This window comes from Protopterus annectens, chromosome 2.part1, assembly GCF_019279795.1.
Source record: "Protopterus annectens isolate FY-2018-M chromosome 2.part1, PAN1.0, whole genome shotgun sequence".
NCBI classification, from domain to species: domain Eukaryota; kingdom Metazoa; phylum Chordata; order Ceratodontiformes; family Protopteridae; genus Protopterus; species Protopterus annectens.
Genome location: NC_056729.1, coordinates 288,241,608 through 288,258,539, shown reverse-complemented (window position 1 = coordinate 288,258,539; position 16,932 = coordinate 288,241,608). Strand labels below are relative to the sequence as shown.

Below are 16,932 nucleotides of genomic sequence, written 5' to 3'. Positions count from 1 at the left end.
TCATAGCCATGGACATAGATGGTGCTAGTGAGAAAATAGGCGCTGGGCTAGGTACCAAGGTATGGACAGTCCAAGCACTGCTTCGGGAGAGCATCAGTTCCACCGGAGCCAATGCAGCAAGGGTGGATGGTGTTAACAGGGAAAACATTGCTGTCGGAACCGAGACAGTATGCACCAGAGGTATCTTGTCCTTGGCAGGTATTCAAGTTTTGGAGTCGATGGAGCTGAAGAAACTGTCGGCACCATGGCTGGAGATGGTGCCAAAGCAGGTACAGTCATCGGAGCTGATGTCGGATCCAAGGACAGCACCGAAGTCAGTGGTGCCAAGGTCGGAGCCGAAATAGGGGTGCATATCATGGATGGCACTGAGGGAGAAGACACAAAGCCTAGTGCTGAAGAGGTCTGCGCCGAGGAAGCACGGAGCTGACTTGGTTCTGTAACTGATGGAGATGCAGGAATTGAGTGTCTCCATTTGTCCTTATGTTTTTTGATCTTTGGAGGGGGGAGACCTCCAACCCAGATAGATCCTCCGAAAAGGGTGCCTTGAGTAATCCATTTTTCCTTATGTTTTTTGGTCTTTGGAGACCTCTGACCCAGATAGAGCCTCTGAAAAAGGTGTCTTGATTAATCCGTTTGTCCTTATGTTTTTTGGTCTTTGGAGGGGGTGAGACCTCCAACCCAGATAGAGCCTCCGAAAAAGGTTCCTTGAGTAATCCATTTTTCCTTATGTTTTTTGGTCTTTGGAAGGGGTGAGACCTCTGAACCAGACAGAGCCTCCGAAAAAAGTGTCTTGAGTAAACCTTTTAAGATAAGTTTATTATTATGTTCTGCTAGTGTACAATTTCTAAAACTAGCACAAATGTCACAGTCAGCTCTAATAAGATCCACGCCCAAACAGTAGACACAATGAACATGTGTATCCAAGTTAGGTATCTTACATGCACACTTGTCTCACTGTTTAAATACCAACTTAGCTTTGTTTGACATAGTAAGGCAACAAGGCTATCCTATAGAAAAAATAAGGGTGAAAATACCAGTGATGTTATTTAAAAAAAAAAATACCACTAACAGAAAGGAAAGGCCTGTCAAAGACAAGAGAGAGGGACAGTAACAGTAAAGGTAAAAAATTAAATTACCAAGGAAAAGGGTAGGAAATAGGCTTAGGTTATAGGCAACAGTTAGAAAAGGCTAACGACTAAAAATTAAATAATTTTGAAGAGAACTGTCTTAAAAATTAACAATTTTCTACTTAGCTTTGAGAGCGATGGCTAGCACGTCTGACTAGGAACATGGCAAATGAGATCTGGAGTAACTAGGAGAGGGGCATTATGGATAGGTATTAGCTGAGAGTTTTTGGCTTGCGTGAGCTGGGAAATGGCTGTATCGGTTCCAAGGACAGAATCGAAGTCCTAGCTGTAATGGAAGAACAAAGATTTACAACATCAGATGGGATTTTTAACGGCAGTTAAAGTATGTTATAGGATCTGCTCCATGTAGGTGGACTATGGGACTTTCTATGCCGAAAGTTGAGATATTGAGCGTCTTGGGTTTATTGTGAAGTTTGAAGCTGGTGTGAGGAGCAGGCAGGTGGAGGGGTATAACTGCGATTGAGGGTGTTAGTTTTTTTGCTACAGTCTGTTTGGTATAGTTATCTCATTCGTGAATGGCCCTGCTTCAGATTTTACTGTATTTTCTGTAATGTTTTGCACTCCTTCTTCCTGGGCATTGATCGCATAGAGCATCTTTGGGAAATGAATCCATTACATCTTTCTTCTTTCTCTTGATGATTAATCCCTGATTTGGTCACTTGTTGGAATTGTTCATGCATTTAGTTTTTCTGTATCCTGCTAGTTTACTTTGCACTGGCTTCCCATGCTGTGTATTATCTAAAAAAAGTTCCAGTGGTGCTGCTTCCTGATAACTTTGGTAATTTGGGGTGTGAATACACTGCAGGCAAGTTCAGAACATGGAGCAAGCCATGATAGTGTATAATAAACAAATCCGTGGTTAATGAGTACACACAGAAACCAATCCATGAGATTGAATGAAAATAGAACTTGTTTCAAAATTTTGTGCTTCAAAAGGATTGGGAGGATGGATAGGATAAGCAATTCACAAAGAAACAATGGTAGGATATCTGTATGGCTCCCAAATATACAACAAAGTCTAGAAGGGGATTGGGAGGGTGGCCTAATGAGTAAGCTGTTGGCCTTACAAACACAAGGTGCAGTATTTGAATTTCACAAGGGATAATTGGCTAGGCTTAAAAAATGGCTCACACGGGCAGTTAGCCTAATACTACTCTATGAACCTATATATACCTATAATATACCTGGTGGCTAGAGGTACTCAGGCTCAAACCCTGTATCACTGGCCAGATGCATTTTCTTTGGATGTGGTGTGGGTTTTAATGCTGTTTCAATGAATGTGAGTTTCAAGGGCAGAGACGTTTTAATGCCAAGTCTATTTTCATTGTGAAACAGTATTGCTTTGTTTACCAGATGTCTATTAGTGTTTATACATTGTTTTGCTGTAAAATGTAAAAATAAAATCCAAATAATCATTGTAGAAGTAAAGCAGTATGCACACATTAGTGTTTATGGTAAATGGGGTGAAATAGCCAGGTAACGGGGCATTGGAATGGCTGCAGGGGGACTCTGGTGCCATATTTTGGTTGTCTGTTCTTCAGTTTGCATTTGAAAGTTGGTATCCCATAATTCCATTGGAGTGGGTGGGGGTTACATAATTTTGTATGCAAATTAGATGTTAATCAGCGTACAGATTTGTACCTATTTTTCATGGGCCTTGTCCAGATTTTTGATGTTTCCAGGTTGAGAGGTATGTGTGAGGTGCATTGGATTACACCCTCATTTTGCATTACTTTAAATCCAGCCCAAGAGATCTGGCAGATTCAAAACCAGCTACAATGGAGTGTGCCATGTGTTCTCCCTACTTTTATAACATTGGCTCACAGAGAAGTTCCTCTAAGATTAAAAAAGTGGATCACATTTTAAGTAGAAATTATGCTACAGACTGATTTTGTGTCTTAGTAAAGGGGAAATCCCAGATATGTAAGTTCAGAGTCTTCATACCTTTTTTATCAACTTTTTTGTTGTGGGGACTGGTTATCATGCTATTAGTATAGCTTTCAGCTTGGGTATGGAACTAGTTGCATTCATGCAAAGTACAAAACTGAGGACATAATACAGCACATAATTAACATTTATGCACACCAAGTACTCAGATACATAACAAGTCTTATGATTAATAACCAGTTTCTGGTTTCCTAGTGGTTGGTAACAATTTAGTACTGAAATATACAACAAATGAAAACTCTTACCTGGAAAGATGCAAACTCACTATAATATGTATACAGAAAGTAATATTCCCTTCTGCATTTTTTCATGTTGTGAATCAAACAGCAAATGACCTTCAGCTACTGTAGAAGTCTTGACATCCAGAAATAGCACGTTAAATTTCTGGTTAGGTTTAATGAATGTCACACTTAACACTCATCTTCTCAAACAAACTATTGAAGCTGCCCCAAGAATGTAGTATCTCAGGACTTTATGTTGACTACTTCCATTACTTGCCAATGTGGCAAAAGTATGAACAAATTACGGGGCATCTAACTGGTTAGATTAAAAAAAACAGAAGATAAAGCAGAAACAGAAGGCATACTTAGAGGAAAAATGAAGGTTGAATGTTACCAAGGTTTTTACAGCAATTCATTCCCCACAAACTGAATAACTAAGCACATAAATAAATGAAATAAGTGTGCACACCACACACACACACACACACATACACACACACACACACACAGACACACACACACACGCACACACACACATGCACGCACACACACACACACATACACACACACACACACACACACACACACACACACACACACACACACACACACACACACACACACACACACACACACACACACACACACACACACACACACACATGTATGCATGCGAAAACACACACACACACACACCCACAGACACACGTAAATTCCCAACACTGCTGCTGGAAAACATAACAATTAAACAGTAAAAAATAGTGGTTTATTCCACAATTCTTACCTGATCTGCACTCTCCCCTGTGTAAGAACTTTATACCTGGGCGGGTGCATGCGAAACTTTTAAGCTGGCAGTAACTCTGGAATTTCCTCCCTGATGTAGAACAGACTGTACCATCAGACTTTGGACACTGGTAAGGTAGTTTGCATATACATGTTCCTTCAATACACTTTTGCCATGGGAGGCAGAAAACTTTTTCACAAGAACTATAGGTGAATGATTTATTCCTACATGCCATTATCCTTTCTGATACCATACCGGTAGCCTGTAAATTCCAAAAAATAAAGAATATTTAACAAACAAGCATGTTTATTCCTGAAAATACTTATTTCAAAAGAAGCACATTTTGGTTAAGGAGTATCAGTGGCAGCAGGTCACAGCAGCAGAGCCTAAACAATGGATCTAAGACCACGGATAACCATCAAGTAGTCTGCAGAGATTAGTGTCCTACTGTTCTGTGGACATGTTTTATAAAAAGATGGCCATGACATCATTGCTCCTCTTACTCTCATACCTCTCAACTCTACAGATTTTCGCAGAATGTCCAGATTTATGCCTCATATTTTTGGCCTGTTTTTCATAAAATTGTGGTTTTCGGGCAAATTAGTGGCAAATTATTAAGGATTGAAGTTAGACTATAATGACAGACATTTGATTTACAGACTCCACATCCTTCAGAAAATTCATGCTACTGCAAAACTTGTTATTCTATCAACTTTCTAAGTTTGTAAGAGTAATATTTAAAAAGTGTCCGTATTTTTGGGCCTTTATACAACTTTTATTTATGGCTTTGTCCAGATTTCTTGCTCTAAGAAGTTGAGAGGTATGCTTACCTTTGACTAACAGGAACATAACTTAGTTGTAAACTTTAACAGATATCTAGACAAAAGGAGCCCTTTTATAAGGACTAGAGTTGCAACCATCTCTGCAACTTGACCTGAAGAAATTATTTTCAAGTAATTTACTTTTTGTTTGCTTGTTTGTTTCTTATTTTGGTTATACATCTTACTTTGCATCATATAACAGTCCTCAGAAAGGTGCTAGCTTGACTGAAAAGTGTACATAACCTGTTCCCAAGAATTCATAAATCACTTACCGTACATTAATTACAGATTAGCTATTTTTAATTGAAAAGCACACATAACTTGTTCACATTAACTCACATAAATCAATTCCAATATACTAAGTGCAAATTTTCTGTTTTGCATACCACCTGGATATTTACATGCTACACTAGCAGATCAAAACACCCCATTTAAGCTTACATCCTAGGTTTCTTGTCCAAGCAAAGGGTGTTCACTTGAGCCCCAGCTGCTCAAATTCCATTAACTTGCAGCCAGGGACTTGAACTCAGATGCGAGTTCACTGATGCAGCTGCCACACTATCCACTCTCATCCCAGAAGATGGACAGAAGTATGTGTTCTCTACAAACCAAGTAAGTGGGGAAGGGGAGCAAGAAGGGTGCTGTTGGATTTAAGGATGGAGACAGGGAGTGTCACGGACTTAAGGGTTAGGGAGATGGACAGGGATTTTAGGTATAGGGAGGGATGGTGGCCATTAGGCTTAAGCACTAGGTGGGAGGTTTTTGGCTTAGGATCAGGGTTCTTGTAGGGATAGTGATTGTTATAGGAGATGAGTTACTAGGAGTTAGAGCACTTGCGGAAATAAAAGAGTTGCAGTGAGGATGTGTGTCTCGAGTAAGTGTCTTGAGCATACGTAGTAAATCCCCAAGCAAATAAAAGGGGGTCCAAATCACATTTTCCTAATAGGAATCATGTAATGGGCATTGCCTTCTTAAAAAACAGTTTTCCAAAGTATTAGACATTTTGTTTTTTGGGTTCCACCAAGAAGCGTGTTACTGTTAACAAATGTAACAGTACTGACATAGAAGGATAATGAATCATTCTCCCAGCACTATGGTCTGTCTGGGTCCACTGAGAAGGTACTGCTGTATAAGAGTGGGAACTGATGTGCCTACCTTCAGGTGCAATTGTTAGTAAATCAGGAATTAATGAGGGCAATTAAGGTAGGAAGGCATACAAGGCAAGGATGCCCTTTGGCCCTAGGTTATTTACTTTACTGATAGAGGCATTAGCACAGAGGGTGTGAGAATGTTTGGAAAGAGTACCTTGTAAATGAAAAATCTTTAAGCAACTTGCAGAAACAAACAGGCTGGACCTAGTGTTGGAACAGAACTGTGAGATATTTGAAGAACTTAAAATGATTTCAGCACTGTAACTGAAAGAACGCTGTGCAAGTGAGAACTGGAACAGAGGAGGGTAAAATAAAAGAGAAGTTGATATTAAGGAAAATGGAAGATTAAGTATCTGGGTATAAGAATCTGGAGGACATCATGTCAGACAGTACAGGAAAATTATAGTGGGTGGTTGGCCCAAGTTAATGGTTTGTTTAGCAAATAGTTTAGTAAATCTAATATATTAGTGGGTTAAATACGTGTAGCAGATGACAGTAGTTCCAAGGGTACTACAGTGGATATAAAAAGTGTACACACCCCTGTTAAAATGCCAGGTTTTTGTGTTATAAAAAATGAGACCACAATAAATCATTTCAAAACATTTCCCACCTTTAATGTGATCTATAGCCTATACAATTCAATTGAAAAATAATCAAATCTGTTTGGGGAAAAATATAAAAAAATAAAAAAAGTACAATAAGCTGGTTGCATAAGTGTGCACACCCTTAAACTAATACTTTGCTGAAGCACCTTTTGATTTAATTACAGCATTCAGTCTTCTTGGGTACACACCTGCCATCAATTAAAGAGATTCTGATTAACCTCAAATAAAGTTCAGCTGTCCTAGTAGGATTTTCCTGACATTAACTCAGTTGCCTGCTACATCAAAAGCCATGGTTCACAGACAGCTTACAAAGCATCAAAGGGATCTCATTGTTGAACGGTATCAGTTAGGAGAAGGGTACAAAAAATTTCCACACCATTGGATATACCATGGAACATAGTGAAGACAGTCATCAAAAAGTGGAGAAAATATGGGATAACAGTGACATTGCAAAGAACTGGATGTCCCTCCAAAATTGATGAAAAGACAAGATGAAAACTAGTCAGGGAGGCTGCCAAGAGACCTAAAGCAACACTGAGGAAGCTGCAGGAATTTCTGGCAAGTACTGGTTGTGTACTACATGTGATAACAATCTCCCATATTCTCTATATATCTGGGCTATGGGGTAGGGTTGCAAGACGTAAGCCTTTTCTTACACAGAAAAACATCCAGGCCTGACTAAAATTTGCAAAACAATACATCAAGTCTCCCAAAAGCATATGGGAAAATATGTTATGGTCTTATGAGACCAAAGCTGAACTTTTTGGCCACAATTCCAAAAGGTACATTTGGTGCAAAAACAACACTTTGCATTACCAAAAGAACACCGTCCACATGGTGAAGCATGGTGATGGCAGGACCATGCTTTGGGGTTGCTTTTCTTCCTGAGGCTTTAGCCAAGGTAGAGGGAATTATGAAAAGTTGCAAATACCAGTCACTTTTCTCCCAAAACCTTCAGGCATCTGCTAGAAAGCTGAAGATGAAGACAAATTTCATCTTTCAGCACAACAATGACCCCAAACATACATCCAAATCAACAAATGAATGGCTTCACCAGAAGAAAATTAAAGTTTTGGAATGGCCCAGCCAGAGCCCAGACCTAAATCTGATAGAGAATCTGTGGGGTGACCTGAAGAGGGCTGTGCACAAGAGATTCCCTCATAATCTGACATATTTGAAGCACTTTTGCAAGGAAGAGAGGGCAAATATTGTCAAGTCAAGATGTGCCATGCTGATGGACTCCTACCCAAGAAGACTGAATGCTGTAATTAAATCAAAATGTGCTTCAACAAAGTGTTAGTTTAAGGGTCTGTGGACTTATGCAACCAGCTTATTGAACGTTTTATATTTTGTTTGTTTTTCAATTGAATTGTACAGGTTATAGGTCACATTAAAGGTGGGAAAAGTTTTGAAATGATTTATTGTGGTGTCATTTTTTTTTGTATCACAAAAAAATGGCATTTTAACACGGGTGTGTACAGCTTTTATATCCACTGTATATGTACTTATTTGTTTTAGGAGTTCAGGAGGGTGAAGAGGAGATGAAGAATGAGGACTGGGAGACTGTTAGTTTAATGACAAATTTGCAGTTGTTGAAGATGGAAGGATGTAGTGGTGAGACATTTAAGGAGTTCAGATTAATGAATGAATGGAAAAATCCCAATGTTAATATACAAGGTAAAATTCTGAAGTGGTGGAGATGGAGTAGAGGTTTGAATAAGGTAGATGAGGAAGAATACAGGTGGAAATTTTTAAGTTGGGAGGAAGGAAAGAATGGAAAGGTTTGACCTGAAGGGAGGGGAATGGTAACAATTTATGCAACTGAAATTAACTGCTAAGGCTTGGTTAGTAAGGGTTGGTATAATATAATCAATTTAGGAGGAGGTAATCTATATCAGTACAAATTAAGGAAGGCATTTGCAACAAGAATTTAAACGTGAAAAGATATACACAAGGTTAGTTGAGAGCATGGTAAGGGAATGGAGAAATTAAGGCAGAGTTGAGAAATGGTAGAGGGTGCAATTATACCTGAAGTATGAATGAAGTGGTGAAAATGAAAACAAGTGTTGAAAATGTATAACTGGTCCAAAATCCCCCTTCAAGTTACACACCTGTTGGAAAATGGGGGAGGGGAAATGTTGGTGAGAGAAGAAGGCAGGAAATTTGTATATGTTTGGAAGTACCAAACAGTTAAATATTTATGAATGGTTACATAGATGAATGAGAAAGAATGTATGAGAAGTAAGTCACACAATGTTGGAAGCTCGTACTCCTGAGATTAGGTGGAGAGGAAGATGGGAGGAGACTGCAGGATAAGGTGCAGTTGCTGCATCTGGAAGGGCACGTAACAAGTATTATAGCTAAAAGCGTGAAGGGCCAGATACGCTAGAGAGAAGACAAGGTGAAGGTCAGTAATTTGAGAACATATAGGCATGTACTGGCTGTCCCAGGGGAAAAAGTGAAGGAATGGGAGAAAGTACTGGACATGTATTTTGGATGATAATATTTATAACTTTAAGTGGATTATGTCATGTTCCACGGAGCAGAGCTGGTGTTACAATTTCTAGCTCATATTTCCTTAGTGTATATGCACTGTCAGGAGGCTGCAGTTAAAAATTGATGGTAGTCTCTCCCAAAAGAGTATGGGACTTGAGGAAAAATAAAATATGAATATTATGGTGTCCAAACCTAAAGGTTGTAGTATGCATATGAAAAGAATAATGTAACTTTATATAAGGTGTTCTGCATGTATTTTACAATGCAACAAGAGTTAACAACATAAAAGGAAAAAATGTTTTTGCTTTTGAGTGATGAGGGGGGTGGCATAATGGTTAAAGTGTTTACCCTACAGACACAAGGTGCAAGGTTTCATTCTCACATGGGGTAATTGGCCAGGCTTAAAATGCCCACAAGGGCACTTAGCCTAGTACTAATCTATGAACCTATGGCAGTGTATATTTGGAAATGCTTAAATGACAAGACTATAAAAAATGACATCACTTATTCCCCCATGAACAGCAAACTATCTTGTCATTTGCACCCTAAAGCATCATTTCTTGTAGAAAGGTGTTTTTCTTGTAGCATGAGAGAAAAATCCCAGGATAAACAATCCCCCAGATTCAGCAAGCAGCCATGCAGGAATACGTTATTTCTGCATGGCAGGGACCATTCCTGTTCAGCACGGCAGTGCGCCATGCATATGTATGAAGGTGCGCTGCCGTGCTGTAAAACAGACATGGTTCCGTGTATGAGCAAAGCATTTTTAAACGAGCGAGAATGCTCGTAACACCCCCAACCCATCAGGGTAAGAAATCTGGACAAAGCCATAAGGGACAATGGTCCCACCCAAGTCAAAAGTTGATAGAATAACAGATTTAGTATAAGCACATTGCGCACACCTCCCAACCCATCAGAGTAAGGAATGTGGACAAAGCCATGAGGGGCAATCATCCATACAAAACAGAAAGTTGATAGAATAACAGGTTCAGCATTAGCATAGATAAACCCGCGGTGGTGGTGCTGCAGTAGCATTGTTGCCTCACAGTAAGACGCTGTCCGGTTCGATTCTCAGCTAGAGCATCTGCTGTGTGGAGACATGCGTGAATGGGCATACCTTCGTTGAAGGTTGTGCGTCAGGGCTGGTAACTCGGCATGTAAAAATCAACTACCAATCATTAGCGGACCGGAGTTCCGCTGTGGCAACCCCTAACCGGGAAAAGCCGAAAGACAAATAAAAAAACACAACAAATAAATTATGTTTTTTATATATGCAATAAAGTTTAAGCGTAGCTTCGTGGGTGTGCCCGTTGCTTAACTACGCTTAGCCCAGCCAAAACAGCACAATAAGTTAAAAAACAATAGCTATACAGAATAAGCAATAGTGTAGTGGTTACAGTGTGTGCCTTGTATGTAATTGTTCATGGTTCAAGCCTCACCAAAGACATTTCTATTTTGTATGTGTAAACATTAAAATTTTAATTTTTTGTATATTTATGTAAGAAGTAACTGATTTTTCTCAACCAGAGTAGTGTATTAGGCCCAGATGTGAGGTGTTAGTGTAATAAAGTAGTGAAACCCCCATATAAACACAAGTGCCCCATACAGTATAGTCACACAAGAATAAATTAATCATAGCACATTGAGGGATGTCAGGGAAGGTAAATAAATCTATATTATGTAATGAGTGATGAATCAATCCCATACAGGTGGTAGGCCAATATAATAAAACATAAGCAATGTGAAGAATTGCACAGCTATGTTGACCGGGTGTAAGCATTGTGTACATATGAATACTAAGCAATGAAAAGCCCAGCTAAGTGGATTTGCTCAGTGATAAGCAGTGCTGAATCCGCCACTTTAAGCACTGCCAACCTTAGCTAAGCAGGTTTGCCTGTAGCTTAGCTGAGCTCAGTAGTTTTAAAAGTAACCAGTCACAGCAAAGTGCAGGAAATCGGCCCTAGTTAAACCCTGTAGGTGGGAATACAGCCCATAACCGGTTGGAGCTCATCATTGCAGGCACCATGACTGGAGTAGAAGAAGGTGTTTGCTTTTGTGCACAATGCTGGGGAATTCTGCAGTCCAGGGCCATGATTTGAGACTGCTGCAGGGCCAGTACCAGGACTCAGAATATAAAGCAGAGGCCTGGGACCATCTCGCCTGTGAACTCACCAGTGCTACTGGGATCCCTCGGACTGGTGAGCAGGTTCAGCATCACTATGCTGATCTCAAGCGGAGAAAGAGGGACCTTCTGGACCAATGGGAACAAGACACTTAGGCAGGGAATTTACCAGTAGTGTGTAAGTATCACTATCAATTGCTGTTTAAGATAGTCCAAGCTGTGTATGTGATGGATAGGTAGTCATAAATGTTTCTCTGTCACCTGTACAGCTGCAGCTGAGAGGGCTTTGAATGTGGAGGCACATGGAAGCAGGTTGTAAAGGCTGCACTGCGAGGCTGGTGAGTACTGATCTAGCTGGCAGTATAATCAACAATAGTAGAATATCACCTGTCAGTGCTGTAATCTGTTTGACCCGACTAAAACTGAAATTACCACCGATAATGCTAGTGATATGCATAAAACAGTGATAACCTGTCAATAAAACTATACAACTCTGGACTGTTGTGCTTTATTTGCAATGTGTTAGTAGGAATTGAAAATGTCTATAGCTTTTGCACAGCAAATATGGCTCTGATAGCATTAAGTATCTGAGGTTCATGTGGAAAACAGTCAAGTCTTGTACAACAGATTAAGCATAACAAAGTTCCCCTGCACTATGATCTGATAGATGAATATTAAAAATGCTTGCTAACCCTTGTTTCTTGTAATGTAATATCTGAAAGTGTGAGTACACAGTAGAACAACTGTCTGCCATGCAGGAATGTCAGAAGTATAAGGTCAGATTGGCCAAATCACAGACTAATAGGTTGAAAACACACACAAGATAAAGCAGTTTCTTAATAGCTTGTTCTGATAAACATCAGCATTGTGACTACTTTTTGAACAAACTGGAAGGGTTTGAATCCCGGGAGTGGTACTAAGCTGTCTGAACATTTTCACATAAGAATATGTGAGTATTGTTACAAACAGTCAGGTAGTGTAAACATACATTTTCCCACAAGTAAGGCATTGTGGATATTAACTGTAGGATGTGTCTCTTAGATACTGTGTAGAACACACACTGGCCAGCCCCAAGGTTGCAGATGACAGCAAGAGAAGTACATAGACCACTTAGTTTTCCCCAAAAAATGTCCCTCAAGTGTCACGCCATCACAGCTATTGGTCATTGTCCTCAGCACCCATGGTGCTGTACAAAAATGAAGGTGGACTATGACATTAGCACACACACACGCAGTATGATTGCACATGAATCCTGTTAATGTATAGAAACAGTCAGGTAGTGTTAACCCAATTTTTTCCACAGGTCTGGCAGGTAAGTACAGCAGTATATTAGGTGTACAAAGTTTTGACTGATAACTGTGTACAACACCCATTGGCCAAACCCAAGCCCACAGGTAGCTGTAATTTCAGGTCATATCTGGAGAGTACTGAGTAGACTATGTTGTTGTTGTTGTGTCTTTTGGCTTTTCCCGGTTAGGGGTCGCCACAGCGGAACTCCGGTCCGCTAATGATTGGTAGTTGATTTTTACATGCCGAGTTACCAGCCCTGATGCACAACCTTCAACGAAGGTATGCACATTCATGTATGTCTCCATGCAGAAGACGCTCTAGCTGAGAATCAAACCAGACAGCGTCTTACTGTGAGGCGACAACGCTACCAAGTAGACTATAATGTACAGAATAGTTGTGAGCAATGTAATAACAAATAGTTGTTCATTTCTCTGTCTCACTTCCACCCTATCTGCAGCAATAATACAACCAAAAACATAAATGGTATGTTTTTAACAAACCTACTGTTGGGACATGTTCCCCATTGTTATACCAATATTTCAAAGTCTATCTATTGCTGTTCCCTGTTGAAATGAAATAATTGGTGGCCTGCTGCTATCAATGTAACCTGCATGCTGCTGTAATATCCACTGTGGTTCCATATCTGCATGTGTTCTGTTTGCTATGCAACTGATTGAAAATTGTGTTATGGTGTCTATTGGAACATCCATGCATGCTGTTATAACTAATCCTGGCATTGTATTGTTCATAACTAACAACCAACATATGTCCTAAACTGTCAATACCCTAGCTCATCTTTGAAGGATGATCCCAGTGGCTCCGCCTGCCCTGCCTTATCTGGCCGTGACACCAGGCCCCAGCATGTCTGGGACCAACCCTGGATCTTCTTCGTTCGCTGGTCCTGCACCACCCATGGGTGGAACCACTTCAGGGGATGGGGCTTGCCCCCTCCAGAGCGGGCGCAGACAGAAGCCTGTCACCCAATGTCAGGTCTGGGGGTATGGTGCGTAGGGAGATACAAAAGGAGTCTGCAGCACAGCTATGCCAGCTTCAGGGCAGCATGGTGCATTTGAGAGTCAGCCTGTCCCTCCTGCTCAGCCCCCAGCACAGCCACCTTTAGGGCCGTGAAGGTGCAGTGGTGATGGCTCATGGGTGGGGACCTCAGTCTCACTGTATCCATTTGTGGGCTCATGTGCCTCTGATTCCCAGTCACCCTCCCTGTCAAGGTGTTCACCCCCACATGTGTCATACACTGCCCCTGTCTGCTGTCTTGTCTGTCTTGTCTGTTTTCCTACCCAACCTCCCTCCCCACATATACCTACTATCCTTCCCCAAAAACCCACTCTCACCTTAAAAAAAAAAAGCAATCTGTTCCCACAAAATAATTATGCTCCATACATAGCTGTCCATTTTTCAGACATGTCCACTGGACACGTAATCTTGTCCAATTGCCTAGACAACACATTAGTGTTGTCCTCATCCCTCTCTCAGGGGTATGAGTATCCAAATTCACCTGCAAATTCAATACATATGCACAGCTGCTGCTGTAGGAAAAATAGCTATGGACCTTTTCTACTCCCGTCCTGCACATCCATATCCAGCTTTCATCTTGTTTTTCCCTCTGTGTGCCCCTTCTTTCACCACTTTCCTATCACTCCTTTTTCTTTCAAAGAAATTAGCGTGGGCGTTAGCGGGGGTAAGCGCCGCTAAGCAAAGCTAAAATGGAGTAACCATATTTTAGCAACACTTAGCATCATGCAAACCCACTTAAAGCTGCTTTAAAGTGCCTTAATCATCCTCTCACCATCAGCTGTTGCTGTGGCCAGCAACAAAATTAAGCAGACCAGCCACGTCTTGGACCCAGGACCCTTTATACTACAGTCAGCAACCATACCACTGCACCATTGGAGTTCTACAATGTGCTCTGACTTTGCCTACCTTATCATGCAGTCTGGTCATTTAACATCAGTGAAAAAGCTAGCAGCCCCAGTTCTTGAACCCTGGACCCTGTACACTACCGTCAGAAACCACAACACTTCACCACCTGAACTGCATAATTGATGCTTGTTTAGTCAAACATAAAATTCAATAGATCGCCTATACATTTAACTGTGTATTACCATCGCTGAGCAGCAGGCAAATCAGTTGACATATGCTCAAACACAGAATAGGTAAACAGTAGTTATCATACTTAACCAGATTTGCGCATTGGTAACCGCCGCTAAGACAAGCCCACACAGTTTAAACACCTGTATGTTTAACCGTGTGTTAGCTCCGCTTAGCTTCGAGCAAACCCGCTTAAAGCAGCTTTAAAGTGCCTTAATCACCCTGTCTCTATGAGCCCTTGTTCTGCCCAGCAACAGAATAAACAGCCTTTGCAAGTTTTGAACCCACCAACATGTACACCATTGTCACAACACATAATCATTAAGCCATGTCAGCTATAAGAGTTCAGGATGATTTCATGAACATATCTTGCAGGACAATCACTGTGCTATAGAGAATGTATATTGTGGAAGCAGTAAACATTCAAATATATATATATATATATATATATATATATATATATATATATACATACACATATATTTATATGTGTGTAAACATATATCTGTGAATGTTTACTCTATATATGTATATATATATATATATATATATATATATATATATACATAAATAAACAACACACTTGCAGATAAATACTGGTAAGCCTAGCAAACGCCACAGTACAGTGGCTGTGTGGATATATATATCCCCCATGAGAGTCACACAATAGCCCTACATATCCTGTGGCAGGTTATACTATAGCTATAATGCTGGGGTGGTATGGAACATTTATCTGCTCACCCCACACATACACAGTCCAAATAACAAGTACACACTCTGCTGCTACATAATAATGATAGGCCTTACACAGTAGCCAGACATACAGCAATCTCTTAGGCAAGTAATTGAAATGACTAAATAGAGCACAGTAAAACCCAAACAGCCAGTAATCCTACAGTTGCCATCTTATCAAATGGCCAGAGTGTGATATGTTTGCACAGATGAGAATGTTTGCATTAAAAAAACACACATAACACCACCATTTTCCCAAAAACGATTTATTTCTGTACCATTTTAGTTGTTTATGCCATGTCTTACTGCATGTAGGTGTGTAAAATACAATATAACTGAATTATGCAAATATTAAAGGAAACATATGATACATTCTTGCTCCTACCATCTGAGGACATTTTCCAGTTGTCAGAATTGTTGTCAGCAGTACCATACCTCTCAACCTGTTATAGGCAAAAATATGGACAAAGCATAACATGATGGTGGACAAATAGGGGCTGATTATAAATATTCTCTTACAATCTCAGAAAGCTGATAGAATACTAGAGGTTTTGCATTAGGATTACTTTTCTGAAGGATGTGGAGTCTTACAGTCAAATGTTTGTCATCATTGAATGAGTCCAGTCCTCAGATTTTTGTCAGAAAGGAACCTAATTAAGGAGGAACACACAAAAGTCTGGACATTTTGGAAAAATGTGTACAGTTGAGGGTTATGAGTAGGCCACAACTGGCCAATGACCATGCCTTGCACAGAGGGACAGGTGGTAACTAAAGTAAGTCACACAAAGTATCAGACACTGATGTCATGGCAAATGCCTTCAAGTAGTACAACAGTATAAAATATGCTTGCCTTGAATACAAAAATCAATCAACACCCAATTACATGATTAAGCCAACAGCCTCCAATTACACTCCTCAGTTAACCACCTAGTGGGGAAAGTATGAAATGTTACAATATAAATTGATCCTTTACATAGCAATGCTTCATTTCAAACTGGTCTATCAAACTGACAAACAGACTGTGTGCCAAACAGTAACCTCTAACCCACCACTGTCACCATCACCGTAGTATCAAAATGTACAGCTACACACCTTTTATGTTTTTATTAGTAATATTTCTCACATGTACTAACAGCCTAAGAGTCAAACATGTACCCCCCCCTAAAATGTGTTACATGGGTATATAACAGTGTTTACTATATACTGAACTCTTGACTGTACATGGTCACACATGTTGTCTAGCTTATGGCCCATATTTATGGCCCCTACCTCACAACATGACTGGGAGTCCACAACATCACTGGAATGAGAGCAGGAATGTCAGCACTAAATAATGATAGCCCATACCTATAAACTTCTTACTGCATGACATCTGGACAAAGCCTGGTATATAAGTGGAGGACATAGGGCCAAACACAGGGCCATATTCAATATCTTGCACTCATACACTGTGAAGTTGCTGGTGTTACAGGATTGTTTGCAATATATCCTTCCTGAGGGATATGAAGT

The 16,932-nt window shown here is 40.3% G+C and overlaps 1 protein-coding gene across 4 annotated transcripts in view; it reads right to left on the bottom strand.

Annotated features, from left to right (window-relative positions):
• Nucleotides 1–16,932, bottom strand: part of CFI (complement factor I) — a 790,564-nt gene that overhangs the window by 622,967 nt on the left and 150,665 nt on the right. For all 4 annotated transcript variants that reach the window (XM_044062133.1, XM_044062135.1, XM_044062134.1 and 1 more), the window contains exon 3: nt 4,101–4,362. In XM_044062133.1, coding sequence (XP_043918068.1) covers nt 4,101–4,362 — 262 coding nt within the window. The remainder of the gene's footprint in view (nt 1–4,100; nt 4,363–16,932) is intronic.